Genomic DNA, 19409 nt, shown 5'->3' on the forward strand with positions numbered 1-19409 from the left:
ATTTAAAAATACTTGGGGTTAAAAAAAAGATAAGTATGCCCATCTGGAAACATTGTAGGTATAAATATATTTAATTTTATTCATTCAAACAAAGTTTTCCTGTATTCATTAATTCTAGATTTTGTGACAACGGCAGAGGACAGATCTCTGAGAATCTGGAAACACGGGGAATGTGCTCAAACAATCCGACTTCCAGCTCAGTCTATATGGTGCTGCTGTGTACTGGACAATGGTGACATTGTGGTTGGTGCGAGGTATTTATTTTCCAGTCATTCTATACATAATATGCCTCTAGATCTTTGGGAGGCATTAGAATGCAGAGAGATAAGTCATAAGGAATTTCAGGTGAACTGAGGAGACTGTATACCCAATTCTGTAGTGCACAAGTGCTAGGTATGACAGTGCTTACACTAGTGATGCGTGATATAGTACCAGTAATATAGTACAGGTTGTGCAGTCAAATATGAAATGCAAAAGAAATTAGAGAAGGTCGAGATTGGTGTTAGAAAGCTTTCTGGAAAAGGAGAAATTTAATTGGATATTGAAAGATGATGAGTAGAGAAATAAGAATATAAAAAGAAACAGTAAATTAAAGGTCTGGCATGGGAATAAAAGTGATGTGTGTGGGAGATGAAGGAAAATAGTGAGGGACTAATGCTGGGGAATAGTGAATAATGGGTGCTAAAGTGGGACTTGAATATAGAGAGCCTTGAATACCAGGCATTTTTGAGGTTGATTGCTTGAGGTAAAAGGGTTGAGCAAGAAGTGATATAATTAAAACAGAAGTTATGAATTATTAAATATGTAGGTTGGATTTAACTAGTGACAATGGCAGGAAAGCAAATTAAAAAGCAATTTAAAGTATTACAGGAATGTGCTGTTGGAAAGTTTTGGCCCTGCAATGCTAATGAAAGCAAAGAAAGAAAGGGGCAACCACTGTAAAGGATAGAGAGTCCAATAAAAGTGGAGGCATTTTACTGTTTTTTTGGTCCTGGGGGTTTATTTGTTGATTTAGTTATTTCTCTCTAAGCATATTTAAAGTAAAAATAAATAAATAAACACATTGAAATTGGCTGTAGTGGAAAATTAAGTAAGAAACAAAGTTTTCTGTAGATTGGGTGGGATGAGTACAGGTGAAAGTGGCGTACTTGTTTTCCCCTTACCCCAGAATTGAGAATTGAGATATTATGGAAATGAAGTCTTTTTTTCTTAGAGTAGAGGTTGGGATTGCCTTCTAGACCAAAGGAGAGGCTATTTTTTTCTTAAGGGGGGTTACATTGCTAGTTAATGGTAAGGACAGACTCCGTGTACCATAATGAACATACAGAGCATCTTCTACTTTCTAAGCCTTATGTGGGGTATGGTATTTGAGCCCTTTAGAAAGTATACCAAGTCTACTACCCTCTTTATACCATAATACCTGTGTATATTTACTTAAAATATACACTGTATATCTAGATTTTTATGATGGTAAATATTTGGCTTGGAATTGAAAATCGTGTTAAATATATATTTCTCTGCCTTTTAGCATAACTTTTTGCCACATTACTTTAGAAAGTAATAGAGAGTAAGAAGTGTGTGCTGAAGTCAGCATAGTGCTACCCTCAGCAAAAAATCCATAGTAATGTTTCTCATATTCACAAATACAGATAATTTTTGCTTTGGATTATTCAGGTATGATAAGTTAATACAATATGGCAATGACTTAAAATCAGTTTGTTTTTCTTTACAGTGATGGTATTATTAGAGTGTTTACAGAATCAGAGGCGCGGACAGCAAGTGCTGAGGAAATCAAGGCTTTTGAAAAAGAACTCTCTCAAGCAACCATTGATTCCAAAACTGGTGACCTAGGGAACATTAACGCTGAGCAGCTTCCTGGGAGGGAACATCTGAATGAATCCGGTACGTACTTCAGTGTGTCTAGCAATAAAACATGCTACCATGATTGCCTTATGGGATAATTACAGTAATAAGAAAAACGGGTTGTTTGCTAGTCGTTCAGTGTTATTGCTGGCTATGGATTATTTAAAAGTTTTACTATTATCCCTGACCACTGTGAGAAAGCATTTTCTTCTTGCCTCTGTCTCAGTTTTAAACACTTGAGCTAAGCTCCCCATAAAAAAGAGCTTTTTGGTTTTTTTAATACTTATTAGCTTATATATAATGGGTACTCAGAAGTCACTCATTTAATACATTTCGCTTGATTGGGTTCCCTGAGAGAGGTTATACAGACTAAAATAAAAATGAGCTTAAATAAAGCAAAGTCTGCTTAATGAGTTGGGGATCTTTTGAGTTTATAACCAGAGGACAGTAGTTATTTCAAATGAAGTCTTGTGTTGGGTATATCCCTGATCCATTATATCAGTGCTTCACAGAGCTGGGTCCATGGACCTCTGGGAATCCTGAGATCTTCCAGGATGTCCATAACATCAAACTAATTTTGTCCTACTAAGATGTTGTTTGACTTTTACACTGTGTTAATGTTTGCACTTCTGGCACAAAAGCAATGGTGGTTAATACTGGCTCATGAGTACACAAATCAAGACTGTGACACCAAACTGTTCTGGTAGCCATTTTGTTCTTCACTGGTATGCAGATGTAGTTAACAAACATTAAGACCATCTACCCTTAAGAATGTCTTTGATGAAGCATTAAAAATTAATTTTATTGCATCTTGAACCTTTAATACCTGTCTTTTAACATTCTGGTTGACAAAATGGAAAGTAAACATAAAGTACAGTACCATATGCCATGGTGTCTCAAGGATAAGTACCTGTGCAGCCCTATTCTCCCTTTTTTTCTTTCAACTTCAACATTGGGTATTTGGCAGACATTTTTTGAAGATAAAGTGAGCGTGTCCCTTTAAGGAGAACAACTGACAGTATTTGTTGCCAAAAACAAAGTCCAAACTTTCAAGTGAAAATTGAAATTTTGGGAAGTTTGTATGTTATCAAGAGCTTGATAGCATCCCAATATTTTAAAAAATGGTTCTAATGATATCAGTGGTAATAATAACAAATGTGATTTTCTAATGTTAAATAATAAAATAATAAAGTAATAATAAAGTATGTAAACATGTGGAAGATGTGCATTGCTCAGTATATCAGTATTTTCCAATTGACCAAGTCCAAAATAAAAAATGGGTAAAAGATCCATTCAAAGTTAAAATAGACCAATGGAATTTAGTGTAACAAAGCCTGAAAAACATACTGATGTGTTTTCAGATTCTAAATTGTAACATTTAAGGACCTACTATTTGGAGAATATCTGCATTTTTCTGAAAAGGCTATTAAAGTAATCCTCTCTTAACTATGTTAATCTGTGAGGCTGAAATTTTTTATGCACACTTCAAACAAGAGATTGAATGCAGAAGCAGGAATGATAATCCAGCTGTCTTGAGACAGTAAGAGATATTTATAAAAATGTAAAATGATACCAGTCTTCTCACTAAATTTCTAAAAATGTAATTATTTTTCATTGAACTACTATTTATTCAATATGTAATAACTATATTGTTTTCTCATGAAGTAGATACATTTTTATTCTTTTAATTTCAAATCCTGTAAGTCAGTTGCTATAACCATTAAAAAAAATTCTTCTGTGCTTCTGAATAATCTTTATGACTATAAAGAGATCCTAACACCAGAAGTTTGAGAACTGCTGCCTTATATCATGTTTTCAATATTCTTATAATTCTTCATAAAATGTAAGCTTTTCATCACTGTATATATATATCAGATGTATATACATATATATACACACATACACACACACACACACATATACATTCAAAAAATATTAACTGAGTACCTTATGTGTAGAAGGGTTCTTGAGTGGAAGTGTGTCAGCAGAAGGCTCCTTAAATTTTTGGAAGGATTTTTATGGTTGCTGGGTTGAGCATAGACTGTAGGAAGCTCCAGGGCAGGAACAGGAGGCCATTGAATCAGTCCAAATGAGAGATGGTGGTGGCTTGTACCAATGGGTAGTGACGGAGATGGTAAGATGTGGTAATATTCTAGATATATTTTAAAGATAGAGCTGATAGAATGTGCTGAAGGATTGGCTATGGGGTTCAGAAAAAGAATCAGATTCTTCTGTACGCTTTGGCCTGATAAGCTAAAATAATGGAGAGGCAGTCATTTACTGAAATGAAAGTGTTGTCAGAAAATATTCAGTAATAAAACTTGTTTTATTTTCGGTGGGTCAGCTACTTTCTAGTAAAATCATATATTTTTAACCTTTACTTAATAAAGTTTCCCTTGAACCATTATTTTCTTTTTGGACACTTTCTAGTAGTGTTACATTTTTAAATCTTTTGTTTAATAAAATTTTCTGTTAAGCCAAAATAAATACTTTCTTATATATATAAATTTTAATGGTAAAAATCTTTTATCTAAGTGGTTTTGAATTTTACTCTGCATTCTACCTTTGATTCTTAAAATTTTTATTTTAAGGTACTAGAGAAGGACAGACTCGTCTGATCAGAGATGGGGAGAAAGTCGAAGCCTATCAGTGGAGTGTCAGCGAAGGGAGGTGGATAAAAATTGGTGATGTTGTCGGCTCATCTGGTGCTGATCAGCAAACATCTGGAAAGGTCTTATATGAAGGGAAAGTATGTCAACTTCTACTTTCTAATTACCAATATTTTAAAACATTAGACAAAGGTTTTCTTTTTCCCTTTTCCCCATGCTAATAAAATTTTCTTTGGTGTTTTGACATTTAAAAATACATTTCTATAGAGAAATTCTTTCTTTTCCCTGTCTTGAAGTAGATTTTTAAAAAATCTCCATGTACAGAGAGCACATTTGCTGGACAGATAAGCCATTACTTGTCTTTTGGTAGTTACCGTGCATAAGCTGTTCCCAACCATTCTGAATTAGGAGCTTCTGTGCTACCTTTCATCTAATGCTTCATGCCTAGTTATAGTTAACTTGACAGGAGATTAGGGACCCTGCAGGAACATGATTGTAATGCCAGCATGTTTTGGTGAGTAGGGCCTAGTAACAGTGGTAACAGCTAATACTTTTGGCTTCGAGATCAACCAACTGCCTTAGAATTAATATGTAGTCATAATCCATCTCCCACCTTACTTTCAATGAAACGCTAATTTTGTAGCACTTAAAGATGATTCTTATTAATATTTGCCAAATGGAAGATTTCAACATTGCACTTTGGAGATAGTTTAAGTGTATAATTATTAAAATAAAGAACACATAATTTCTGTTATATGTGTCATTAATATATACGAACAGATAAGTTAGTAATCATTTATCTCCTTTTTATATTCCAATTAAAGGAATTTGATTATGTTTTCTCAATTGATGTCAATGAGGGTGGACCATCATATAAATTGCCTTATAACATCAGTGATGATCCCTGGTTAACTGCGTACAACTTCTTGCAGAAGAATGATTTGAATCCCATGTTTTTGGATCAAGTGGCTAAATTTATTATTGATAACACAAAAGGTCAAATGTTGGGACTTGGCAACACCAGTTTCTCAGATCCTTTTACAGGTAACTTAAGTTGTATGTACTTCAATCAGTGTTGGTTGATTTTCTTTTTTCATGTATTTGAATACTCATTATGATAAGCTGTTTAAATAAAAAGATATACAGCAAATTTTTACTTCATATTTTTAAGTCTCAAATTACATACTAATCCTGTCATAAAATAATTGTAAATTGTTCTTTTTAAAAAATATAGTCACACTGCAAACTAAATAAAATTAAGAAACTTTAATTCAATCATTTGAAATGAAAAGAAACATTTAAGTTCCTTTATACAGTTGCTCCTTTTAAAAACAAATATTTTGGTGGAATTCATTAAACAAACATTTTGTTTTCACATGAGGCTAAGTTGATTAGTTGTGCATAAAATCTTGGACTGAACTCTGTGTGATTTTAGTTTATATGTGATTTGTAGCCCACATGTTCATTTTGAACAGTTGTTTGTACACAGTATGCAGTGTCTAAAATGTTATAAATGAAATTAGGTTCTCCTGTCAGACCATAAATTATTATCCTCATGTTATTAGTCTGAATCCTAGCTCCTAAGAAATGGATTATAATTCTAATTGTGTTAGCCGAGTTTTGTTTCCTGGGAACTGAGGCCGTGGAACAGGAGGAAATACAATACTTCCTCTTTTTTTTAGGTACAGGGACAACTCTAAATACAATTTTGAAATTGGCGCTTTATTATTAATGTTTTTCCTCTTGTCATTTCTAACTCCATTTTTCATGTGCTAGTGCTCTTCTTGTTTTACAAGGGTCCCATATCCCCTTTTACTCTCAAGTCCTTTTCTTTCTTGTTCCAACACAGATACTTCATGCTCCTAAGTTATCTCTTCTTGTGGTTCAAAATTCCATTACCCAACTCACATAGTAAAGCTAATCTCACCTGCATGCTGACATAAACAGAATTACTAGAGTGACTCATTACTGAACTATAAATTATGTAACCCTCCCAATAGTTGTACTTTATAGGAAAAAATTAGAAAATGAGTCATTTATTACTTGGATATTTCTGTTGGTGGAATTATAGACTGTAGTACAAAAGAGTGAACATGTTAACAGTTTGCATAAACTGTTTGGTGGATCAGGGGACAGATACCTAAGCAGCTGGCTCTGTCTGTAGGTTAACAACTCTGTGTAGCTTTTTTATACTCTTTCTGAAACTGTAAGCACTCCTTACATACATCTTTTTGCAGATGCCTCTGAATATTTCCCTAGAGGTGAACAAAACATATACTCACATATGCCACACATTTGTAAACATAAAAATGGAAATCTTTTTCCTTAGTAGCTTTCATCCTTTCATCATTGTCTTCTCCCATAAGTTGTAAGCTTCAGTGGATACAAGCAGTCTTGTTTCCTGCAGTATCCGCAGCACTGAATGCAGTTTGACACATGAATCAGTGAACGCAGGGGTTCTACAAAACATTAACATCTGATGCCTGTGGTTTTGATAACACAGCAGCAGCAGGAATTCTAGGGAATTTGTATAGGAGCAGGAATAATAGCCTGTACCTATGATTTAGGTCAGAGACCACCTGCTATTTCTTTTCATACTTGAATTCCTAGTTATTTTAATATTAAGTGCACGGGCTAAGATACAATAAGGTAAAAGAACAAAACTAGGAGAATCACTGAAAATTTTAGTTTCATACTAGTCTTTCCAACTATGATTTCTGACTAATTTCTCTGATTCTTTCATGTGACAGCCTTGCTGCTCTGTTTTTCTCCAAGTTTATATTCTCCTAATGTAAGCATTGTACTTTTCATGAATTTTAAAATTTTGGCATACTTCAGCTTTCCTTTGTTTGCCTGCACAGGTGGTGGTCGGTATGTTCCTGGTTCTTCATCAGGATCTTCCAACACACTGCCTGCAGCAGATCCTTTTACAGGTGGGATGCAGTTTTGGTTAATGCATCTTTCTTCATTAACTTTATAGCATTTTGCATTATATGGCTTTACATTTTAGAGATACCATCCAATAATTGATAATTCCCTTTATGTTTCTAATTTTGATGGATCTCATTTTCTTTACTTCCTAATTTTGCTTTTTCATGGAGTATTTTGTAGCTCATGACTTTTAAATAACGTATTACTAGAACTCATTGCTTTCTCAAGTGGTTCTTCTTGCAAAGAGAACAGAGCCATTAAGAGCATAGGTTTTAGAGTCAGACAGACCTTGGTTCAGAATCTGGCTCTACCACTTACTTGCTATGCAACGTTGGCAAGTCACTTAACCTGTCTGAGCCTATTTTTATCCGTGAAGCTAAATAATAGGGGAAGACACAGCATGAATGCCACCACTGGGGAGATGCTACTGATCACAATCAGAAAAGGAGCCGTGGAGTCCCTGATACTGGATGGAGCAGTGCAGTCAAAAGTCTGCCCTGGCATATTTTGCCTTAGCAGGGAAGGAGACAGTCCACCCATCTATCCAGGATTGGTCTTTCTAATCTAGGTTATTATTAGTGGCCTTTATGAAACCCTAAAATGTCAGTGTATCTCTTCAGAGTGACTTTATTTACCAAGGTATGCATGCCTCAGCATCAAAACTACTGGAAAAAAATGGCCAGACTTGGACTTTAATGCAACTGAAGAATTCTGTTTTCATAATAGCTTTTAATACATTTTATGATGCTGTTACTTGATCTTTAGCCATAGTTCCTGATAATATATCAAATCTCGGAAGAGATTCATAGCATTTTTGGCACTGGCCTTGCCAACATACATCCTAAGCCATAGATTGGACCAACACACAACCTTGGGTCAGTTTCGTGAAGTTGCAGATTGCTCTCAGTGAGCTTGCCTTCTCCTGTGAATGATGGGTGGCTCACATGCACATAGCTGCACCCTGGGATTGATATGCAGTATAGTACAATAACCAGCTATCAGGCTAAGTGTTGTGATAGCACCGTGGCTCTTAAGGAAGTCTTTGGTGACATAATGCAATTTGAAAAGGTAGTAAGGATTTGAAGAGTACATAATAAAATGATGACTCTCTGTCAGCATATTCAGGCTCGATGATGTCCTGAAACTTAGAACAATAGAGTTCCTGAATTTCATTAGCAGGTTTGTTTTTTTTTTGGAACAGAAAGAACATACCACACTTGAAACAGTACCAGCAAAGTCAACAGAACTCCTGGGGCCTTAATACCTGGAGCATGTCACTATTGCACAATGTCAGTTACTCAGAAGATGAAGTGATTATAGAGTTATGCAAGATAGCATGTTAAATGTCTAAGAGAATTATGGAAAAATTATTGGGATAACTGAACCACACTATTACAGAAAAATAGATGATGTACCAATCATGTTGAGATATGAAAATTAAATGGTCCTGTACATGTAAAGTATTAAGCAAAATGGAATACAGTTAAGCCCTCAATATGTTATTATTGTGAGCGGTTATTACTGTTGATGTTGTTGCCCAATTTTACCAACAGTACTGGGGCCAAAAGCTTTCCCTGTCTGATTTATAAATTAAGGTCAATCCTAATTCCTTCTTCTTTTCCTTAATTATGTAGTTCTCAAACTTGTCATGTCAATTATAATCACTGGGGATGCTTGTTAATTTACTTATGGTAGGGTCCTCCCTGCAGATTCTGCTACAGTAGGTTAGTGAGGAAGTTAAAACGGTTCATGCTCTGATTCCTAACCCATGGATTGTGATTAAATGGTGTCGGGGGTGGTTTGCTCTTCGGTAGTTTTACAAATCCCTGTAGGTTTCTGAAGTGAAACTAGTTTGGAGAACCACCAAGCTATTATGGATGGGTCCTGGGAATCTGCATGTTGAACAGGTGACTCATTCAGGTGATCTGAGAACCACATTTTTAAAAAGTGTAGGACTTCACTCTGCCTCACAATGCCTTGGGCGAGTTACTCACCCTTTCCTTTCTAAAATATGTGAATAATAATGGTATATATTACCATTATTACTGAGTATATAAATATAAGATGCTTAACATGCTGGCTGGCATGGTAAAAACTCAACATATCATTCTGTGTTCTTTGTAATTTTAATTAATCTTTTTTTCAATCTGTGTCTTTTGTGTTTTAGTTTTGTTTGCTTTTTGTGTGTGGTATACAACTGCTAGATATTAAACTCAGAGGAGCTAAGCAGTAGCTCATTTTTCTTCCCACAAAGGCTGTTCCTAGATTCTGAACATCTCCAAATCCCACTGGTTCTCTCTCTATCCTTTTTTTTCATGTTCCTTTCTTTCCATTTTTAGTGAGACAGCTGCAAGTATAATCTCAAATGTGAGACCAGGCATTGTCATACCATCCCTAACTGTTACTTAGTCTCCTTCTTTCTTGACTTACATGCCAGTTAACCCTTTCTATATCAATAGAAGAGTATTCACATTTCATTAGGGAAACCTTTTAATTTCTTTCTTTCTAATCCACCAATGCTTTTGTAACTCATTAGCTTTTATAGTTATATATAAGACATTTAATGTTTATTTTATAACATGAGAATTATGTTTAAGGCTAACACTTGGGGACACTAACTACTTTCCAGTAGTATTTTATTAAGCATTTTTCTGTATTAAATTTATGGCCGATTTATTACGTGTGTAAAGATGTCATTCTGAAGTGTGACTAATAATGAAAATAAGTTATTGTGTGTAAAGAAGGAGCAGTTTGAACATTATAATTTGCAGTTACCTTTGCTTACTGGGAGTATTGTTGCATTTTAGGTGGTGGTCGTTATGTGCCAGGGTCTGCAAGTATGGGAACTGCCATGGCTGGAGTTGATCCCTTTACAGGTACACACTTTTCACTTGTTTTTCTTTTTTTAGATTAAAAAAAAACTTTTTTTAATGAAAGATCAAGAAAATTGGTGTCTTTATCTTGCTGGAGAACTTTTTATATAGTAAATCAGGACCAAACTTCTTGACTTGGCTTGAGAGTATTCTAGCAGTTTTGTCTTTACTGTACATTAGAATCATCTGGAGAGTTTTTAGAAAGTTCCTCAACCTCATCCCCAGGATGCTCACTTGGTCTAATGCTGATTTGAGTTGGGGCCTTGGCAAGGGTACTTCTATAATCTTCCAATATGATTCTGATGTGCAGCCAGGATCGAAAACTGTTCTACTGTAGTAAAGCTGGTTTCCTTACTATCCTTACTAAATCTGAGTTTATGCCAATCTTTTAAGCTCCTTTGTTCATTCTTTATGTGTTCAGAATGTTATTCACTATGCTACCCATTGTTTTCTTTAGGAGGACTCAGAAAAAATTTGCTTTTATGATTTAGGTCTATACTATTTGGCTTTCTCCTAAGCAACTAATTTTTTTCAACTTAGTCTCTAGCCCAGAGTCTGGCTCATCTTACTTGTTCATCATTGTTGAATATATGCAGGCATGTTTTCCTCTGGATTGGCTGCAGTAAAAAGCAGAACTAAATTGTGGTTCACCTTTTGCAAGTTTGACAGATCTCTTGGCATATATTTTTCCCTATGATTTTATACAAGAGAAGGTGTGTAACATAAATGTCATTGAGCACAATAAAATATCCATAACATCACCACTCCACTTAAGAACTAATCTACTATGTAATTTTGTAAGCTATTTTTCATTGCTAAATAACATTGGCTTGCAGTATTGAAATGTATAACAAAGTAATTAAGATTAGGGGTTTTGGAATGAGAATGCTTATATTCAAATCTCAGTTCCACCTTTTTTAATTATTATTAAAGTATTATTGATATACAATCTTATGTTGGTTTCAAACATACAGCACAGTGGTTCAATACTTAGCCATACTATTAAGTCCTCACTGCCTCTAGTGCGGTTACTGTCTACATAGTAAGATGTTACAGAATCGTCAGTTCCAATACTTCTTAACTGTTTACCTAGAGGAACTCATTCTGTTTCTGTACCTTTGTTTTTCTCATATATAAAGTTGAGACCATATCTACCTCCTAGAATTTTTGAGACCTTAAAATTACAAAATAGAATAAATCACTTTATACAGAATAAACGCTTAATAATTGTTAGCTGTACATCTTATATTACAAAAGAATGTTTACAGTGTTTCTGTTTTTCAGAAGTTTGTCTTTGACAGTTTGGTGTATATACCTCACCTTTGTATATCTTCGCCCACACTAATGTCAGCTCTCATGTACAGTAATGAAATAATAGCCTCCAAATTGGTTTTGTCATGGTCCGTACTGCAGCTAACTCTGTTTATGCCCCTCCCTTGATTAAAACCCTTTTAATGATTTCCCACTGAATATTTTCTCTTGCCTTACATCACGTTCCTCTCTGTCATTTTTCTACCCAGCCATACTGGCCTGTGTCAATTCTTGAGCATGTTATGCTATTTTCTACCTCAGGAGTTTTGTACACACTGTTTGCTTTTGGAATATTTGCATCCTTTACATTGTTACTTAAACCACAAGTTATTGTTAGTTTTTCCTTCTTTTTCTTTTTTCTTTAATTTTACAATATAGTATTTATTAAATGAACTCAGTGAAATTTATTTGGACACATCTGCCCCTTGCTAGATCACCTACTCTATGCCAAGTTCTCATTGCACCCTGCACTTCTCCTTCAGAGAAATTTTCACTGTACTTAATTGTTTAGACAATATTTGTCTTACATTCTCCATACCATAACTAGACTCTGAAGACCAGGAGTATCTGTGTAGCTCATCTGTGACCACGCCAATAAATACTTTATGCTTTATAAGCAGTTAGAATTAGTTTTATGCACTTCTGTCATTACATGCCCAGTCATCTATCTTCCCCCCTTCTATTTCAAATAAACTTAGTAGATTAAAATGTTGTATTTATATTTTTGCAAAATACTTTAATCTTACACTAGAACAAATATGTATAAATTGATTTGAAATGTAAGTTAGATAAAAAATTAGATTTAAATTATAGTGTAGTTGAAATAGCTTTATTCATTATGTATTGCTGAATTTTCATTCTGCCAATTTTTGTTTATCATCAGATACAGACTTACAGTTACTAAAATAGGGATTTGAGAAGTAAAAACTTCATAAGAGCTTATGACCCTTGCCCTTTAGGAACTTACAAGTTGAGGTGATTTATAAAACTAATCTAGAAAATGAGTGGACAGAATAACAATGCCTGTTGCATCATTTGGAATAAACAATAAAAGATGAGAAGAAAGAGTTCAATATGCCTTAGAGAAGATAGGAATGAAAAGTTTTATAATTGTTTTATATTTTTAATTCTTTTAAAAATGTATAATTTAGATCAAATCTTTAAAATATGAGAGAAGTAGAAAATATGAAATGAAAAGTCTGCTCTACTTTTTTATTGTTAAATTATTATTTTTTTTATTAAGGTATCATTGATATACAATCTTATGAAGGTTTCACAATCACAACATTGTGGTTACTACATTCACCCATATTATAGAGCCCCACCCCCATACCCGATTGCCATCACTGTCCATCAGTGTAGTAAGATGCCACAGAGTCACTGCTTGTCTTCTCTGTGCAACACTGTCTTCCCCGTGATACCCCCATCATGTGTACTAATCATAATACCTCTCAATCCCCTTCTCCCTCCCTTCACACCTACCATCCTCCACCTCTCCTCTTTGGTAATGGCTAGTCCCTTCTTGGAGTTTGTGAGTCTGCTTCTATTTTGTTCCTTCAGTTTTGCTTTATTGTTATACCTCACAAATGAGGGAAATCATTTGGTATTTGTCTTTCTCTGCCTGACTTATTTCACTGAGCATAATACCCTCCAGCTCCATCCATGTTGTTGCAAATGGTAGGATTTGTTTCTTTCTTATGGCTGAATTGTATTCCATTGTGTATATGTACCACATCTTCTATATCCATTCATCTACTGATGGACACTTAGGTTGCTTCCATTTCTTGGCTATTGTAAATAGTGCTGTAATAGGGGTGCATATGTCTTTTTGAGTCTGAGAAGTTGTATTCTTGGGGTAAATTGCAAGGAGTGGGATTCCTGGGTCAAATGGTATTTCTATTTTTAGTTTTTTGAGAAAGCTCTATATTACTTTCCACAATGTTTGAACTAGTTTACATTCCCACCATCAGTGTAAGACGGTTTCCCTTTCTCTGCATCCTTGCCAGATTTGTTGTTTCTTTTCTTCTGGATGCTGGCCATCCTAACTGGTATGAGATGATGCCTCATTGTGGTTTTAATTTGGATTTCTCTGATGATTAGCGATGTGGAGCATCTTTTCATGTGCCTGTTGGCCAATTGAATTTCTTCTTTGGAGAAGTGTCTGTTCAGATCCTCTGCTCATTTTTTAATCTGGTTATTTGCTTTTTGTGTGTTGAGCTTGTGAGTTCTTTATATATTTTGGATGTTAATCCCTTATTGGATGTGTCATTTATGACTATATCCTTCCATACTGTAGGAGCCTTTTTGTTCTGCTGATGGTGTAAGTCTGCTTTGCATTTAAGCTGTTCTAAATCTGAAATGTATCAACAAATATAAACTACATTAAATCTTAAGAATGTGTTATTTTCCTTTGGTTTTCTAAGCTGCTTGTCATGTATTGCATGCAGATGAACAGCTACATATCGGAATTGTGAAAACAAAGTCATGCATTTATAAAAGCTCATTTTTGAGCACTTATGATTTTCATCATCTTCTATTCTGTAAATAGGGAATAGTGCCTACCAATCAGCTTCATCTAAGACAAATATTTATTTCCCTAAAATGGAGGCTGTCACTTTTGACCAGGCAAACCCTACACAAATATTAGGTAAGTGTATTTTAATTAAGTAGTTTTCTCACATATACACAGACTCTTTGCAGTGCACTCAAGGCTGTTTCTCCTCCTAACATGAGTTTGGAACTGGATGAGTATAACAGAGACTTCTATTGCAGTATTACACAACTGTGTCAGTGACAAATACACAATCTGATAATGGACCTGTTTTATTCTGTAAGAAGCCTTATTCAAATATAAGATAAATGCTTTATGATGACTTTAATGAGCAGAAAACTAATGAGCAGAAAACTAAGGGAGGAAAATATCAATTCCATCCCCTAAGCTCTTAATGTTTTCATAAAAATTAGTAAAAAATAAGTAAAGCATTTAAAAAATTACTGGCCCTTAGAAATAATAATAAAAGTTCAAATTGCCCATTAAAAATGTAACTTCTCAATTGACTTTGATTGCTTTTTCTGTTGCTTTTCCCAAAACAAAATGACAGACTTTTTTTGGACTAGGAGTACTATGAGTCTGTTTGCCACAAAGATTATGGTGAGAATTATTTGAGATAAGATAACATATACACCTGAGTATAAAAAGGGGGTTTTTTTTTTTTTGGTCAGAAGTATCTTTCATACTGTCATTATAAATATCATTCATAATTGTTTTCTTGATTGCTTTATTTTGAACAGTAAAGAAGTATTCACATACTTTTAGACAACTTGGCATTTTTAAACTGTTGTACAAATCTAAAAGGTCTCTTGCATTTTACATTCCTTAAATAAATTTTGTTTTCAGTATTTTGGTAGTGTTAAACAAAACTTTTCATGCCAAAGAATAAGTGAAACAGGTCCAAGTTTCCTGTTATGATTCACAGAAATTTGTAAACTTGGACAAATTATCTTCTTAAACCTCCTATGATGGGAATTTGGGATTTTTTTTATTTGAGATAAAGACTTAAGATGGAAACATGTTAGATGACTCAAAGTAGCATTAGTGATGACTAGGATGCTGATACTGAAGGTGCATATGAAGAGTTTCAATTGTGTCATGAAACGAGAGAATAGTGGGAAAAGGCATTATTTCTACTCAGTATGTTTTTAAAATAATGTGATGGCAAATGTACATGTGGAACTAAGTCAATAAATTAAATATTATAGACAATTTTTATTCACAATCAGAATTTGACAGAAGTTGACTAAAATTTTTCTCTTTGGGAAAACAGGATTGCCTTATACTTGGGTATATATAACATATGATATTGTTATGAAAACCATTCAAAATTATTACAAACATGATAACACTTTAAAACTTACTCAAAACAGAAAGCTCCAGAAGATCTTAGGAAATAACAGGTAAAATGAAAATCATCACCACAGTAACCTTGTCTACTGTGCTTAACTTAAGAATACTTACAGGCCTTATCCTTATTTTATGGTCTGATAATTCCTGTGAAAAGTCTCCCCATGGTGTATTGTATCATACTTTTTTTGAAATTTTTGGCATTTTTCTGTTATATCTGGCTAATTACAGTTAGAGAATTCTGAAGGTTTGATTTTGCATTCTAGGTAAACTGAAGGAACTTAATGCAACTGCACCTGAAGAGCAGAGGTTAACTGAGGATGACTTGATACTTCTCGAAAAGATCCTGTCTCTAGTGTGTAATAGTTCTTCAGAGAAACCCACAGCTCAGCAACTTCAGATTTTGTGGAAAGCTATTAACTGGCCTGAAGGTACAGAAACACTTCAGAATGTAACTAGAAAGCACAACGTATGTCTTCATTTCTGTCAATATTGCTAGTGTTCTTAGATAAATAAAAGTTAATCTGGATAGTTGTAATTAACATTGCAAAAAACTTAAAACAAAAAGGATTCACTATACCACTGTAATTCATAATCTTGTTATGTTCACATACTTATAAGTGTTTGAGGGCAATGCAGTGACCCCCTGAGTGTGCTAGTTGTGGATACCCTGCAGCCATCCAAGAAACTCTGTGACCTTTTAACCCTAGACAATGAATGTTTGCTATGAGTATTCTCTTGCCTTTTCTCTTTGCTCTTCCCTTTTCCTTTTTCTTTTTTTTTAGTTAATTCATTTAACTCCATTTTAATTCCAAAAGTGTCTTCTTCCCTGTTTTTTCATGCTGTTAATTTATTAGAGAAAAACATTTGTCTTAAAAAATGTCCTGTATTGTGTATTTGACTGCTCACTTAATGTGTTCCTGTATCTCAGTTCCTGCTAGACATAATTAGATTCTGGTGCAATATAGGGTTTTTTTAGATCAAGATCCTTTATAAATGATGTTGTATACTACCTTTACAGTAGTACAAAGCATAATTTCTGCTTTCCTCACTTTTAAGTGATGCTAAGATTGTTCATTGCATTCATTCAGATGGTGTCTACCCCATCCCTTGATTATAAGGCTCTCCACCAACCTCTTTGCATCCTATTAGCATTTGTCAACTAGAATTCCATAAAGAACTTTCACTCTGCAATTTGGTCTTGTTTAGCATTTTTAAAAGCAAGATCCCTATCTCATTCATTCCACAAGGATTTGAATACTTACTGTATGTCAGGCTATTTGATAACCCAAGAGAGTTACATTATTTTTAAAGTATATATAATCTTGTGGTAATCAATCCAGTCTCCATTAAGATGAAAAATCAAATAACACAAATTTTAGAAATAGGTATTTTGTAAAGCAGGCACATGAGTTTTAACATTTTCTGAAATGGTCATATATTAATTTTGTAACATGTAATGAGTCCTTAAAAAATGAGTAACAGTCACAGGAATTTTCTGGATTTTCACAAACAGTAATGAATTTTTCTTTTCAATAGATATTGTGTTTCCTGCACTTGATATTCTTCGGTTGTCAATTAAACATCCCAGCGTGAATGAGAACTTCTGCAATGAAAAGGAAGGGGCTCGGTTCAGCAGTCATCTTATCAGCCTCCTGAACCCTGAAGGAAAGCTAGCAAACCAGCTGCTTGCTCTGAGGACCTTTTGCAATTGTTTTGTTGGCCAGGCAGGACAAAAGCTCATGATGTCCCAGAGGGAATCACTAATGTCCCATGCAATAGAACTGAAATCAGGGACCAATAAGAACATTCACATTGCTCTGGCTACACTGACCCTGAACTATTCTGTTTGTTTTCATAAAGACTATAACATTGAAGGGAAAGCTCAATGCTTGTCAGTAATTAGCACAGTCTTGGAAGTTGTTCAAGACCTGGAAGCCACTTTTAGACTTCTTGTGGCTCTTGGGACACTTGTCAGTGACGATTCAAATGCTGTACAATTAGCCAAGTCTTTAGGTGTTGATTCTCAAATTAAAAAGTATGCCTCAGTATCAGAACCAGCTAAAGTAAGTGAATGCTGTAGACTTATCTTAAATTTACTGTAACAGTGGGGAAGGGGGATGATATTTTAAATTGGTTACTGTTTTTTTCGCACATTTTACATGACTGCTTACAGATGATTAAAAAAAATGCTGTGGGTTAAGTAAAACTGCAGATATTGTAAAGTGGGGAAAGGGGAAACAAAGGAGAAATAAAATTTTTGCACTGATGAACTGTGATATTTTCCTGGGTAGGTTTTCAAGAATTTAGAAACAATAATGAACTGTAATAAACAATAGCATAACAACTACAGTGGCATAATTTCCATACCATAGCCACACATAAGACAAGGGCTGTTATTCATGTAATCTGCTTTTACTATTTACATACTGTTAATTTTTGGTAGTTATCTTTAATTTCTACCCTACTCATTTTCATTGTTGGGTTCTTTCAACAGCACTGATAAATTTCAAGGTTTTGTTTTAGGATAACTACTTTAGAATTTTTTAAAATTAGATTTCTAATAAATTATTCCATATACTGAAAAAACATAAAAATAATATCACTTAAGTCATTTGTAAATAGAAAAAGTATTTGTTTGATGGCTCATTTTTAGATGAAGTAAAAGCAAATTACTAAGCTATGTTAGGTTCTGAATTCAGACAGATGAGGCTCCAAATTATCTTAGGTTTTCGATCCACTTTCTTTTTTCCTGCAGTATTTGAGATAACTTCATTATTTATTCCAGTTTTGATACCTGATTATTTATTTTTGGTCATTTCCAGTGATGTCAAGGGGAATTATGAAATGTGTTGTATTTTATCTGACAATATGCAAGAACATATCAAATTATGTTATTTCTAAGACCAGACTGTCATGTGAAAATAGTATTTATTTATTTTGATTTTAATATCATTAATATACAATTATATGAGCAACATTGTGATTACTAGATTCCCCCCATTATCAAGTCCCCAACACATACCCCATTACAGTCACTGTCCATTATTTGTCCATTATGTGTGCTAATCGTAATGCCCCTTATTCCCCTTCTCCTACCCTTCCTACCCACAACCCCCAGTCCCTTACCCTTTGGTAACTGTTAGTCCATTCTTGGGTTCTGTGAGTCTGCTGCTGTTTTGTTCCTTCAGTTTTTTCTTCTTATATTCCACAGGTGAGTGAAATCATTTGGTACTTGTCTTTCTCTGCCTGCCTTATTTCACTGAGCATAATACCCTCTAGCTCCATCCATGTTGCAAATGGTAGGATTTATTTTCTTCTTATGGCTGAATAATACTCCATTGTGTATATGTACTACATCTTCTTTATCCATTCATCTACTGATGGACACTTAGGTTGCTTCCATTTCTTGGCTATTGTAAATAGTGCTGTGATAAACATAGGGGCGCCTATGTCTTTTTCAAATTGGACTCCTGCATTGTTAGGGTAAATTCTTAGGAGTGGAATTACTGGGTCAAATGGTATTTCTATTTTGAGTTTTTTGAGGAACCTCCATACTGCTTTCCACAATGGTTGAACTAATTTACATTCCTACCAGCAGTGTAGGAGGGTTCCCCTTTCTCCACATCCTCACCAGCATTTGTTGTTCCTATTCTTTTCTATGTTGGCCATCCTAACTGATGTGAGGTAATATCTCATTGTGGTTTTAATTTGCATTTCTCTGATAATTAGTGATGTGGACCATCTTTTCATGTGCCTGTTGGGCATCTAAATTTCTTCTTTGGAGAAGTATCTGTTCATATGCTCTGTACATTTTTTAATAGGGTTATTTGCTTTTTGGGTGTTGAGGCATATGAGTACTTTATGTATTTTGGATGTTAACCCCTTGTCAGATATGTCATTTACAAATATATTCTCCCA

General features: G+C 34.4%; 1 protein-coding gene across 2 annotated transcripts in view; it reads left to right on the forward strand.

Annotated features, from left to right (window-relative positions):
- PLAA (phospholipase A2 activating protein) overlaps nucleotides 1–17761 on the forward strand; it is a 41418-nt gene extending 23657 nt beyond the window's left edge. The window contains exons 6-14 of one of the 2 annotated variants that reach the window (XM_037020541.2): nucleotides 119–254; nucleotides 1733–1902; nucleotides 4455–4612; nucleotides 5297–5516; nucleotides 7334–7405; nucleotides 10211–10279; nucleotides 14136–14234; nucleotides 15755–15919; nucleotides 17028–17761. In XM_037020541.2, coding sequence (XP_036876436.2) covers nucleotides 119–254; nucleotides 1733–1902; nucleotides 4455–4612; nucleotides 5297–5516; nucleotides 7334–7405; nucleotides 10211–10279; nucleotides 14136–14234; nucleotides 15755–15919; nucleotides 17028–17593 — 1655 coding nt within the window. In that variant the 3' untranslated portion in view covers nucleotides 17594–17761. The remainder of the gene's footprint in view (nucleotides 1–118; nucleotides 255–1732; nucleotides 1903–4454; nucleotides 4613–5296; nucleotides 5517–7333; nucleotides 7406–10210; nucleotides 10280–14135; nucleotides 14235–15754; nucleotides 15920–17027) is intronic. The other variant, XM_073228415.1, reaches the window with a different exon arrangement.
- Nucleotides 17762–19409: the final 1648 nt, after the last annotated feature.

This window comes from Manis javanica, chromosome 2, assembly GCF_040802235.1.
Source record: "Manis javanica isolate MJ-LG chromosome 2, MJ_LKY, whole genome shotgun sequence".
NCBI lineage: Eukaryota > Metazoa > Chordata > Mammalia > Pholidota > Manidae > Manis > Manis javanica.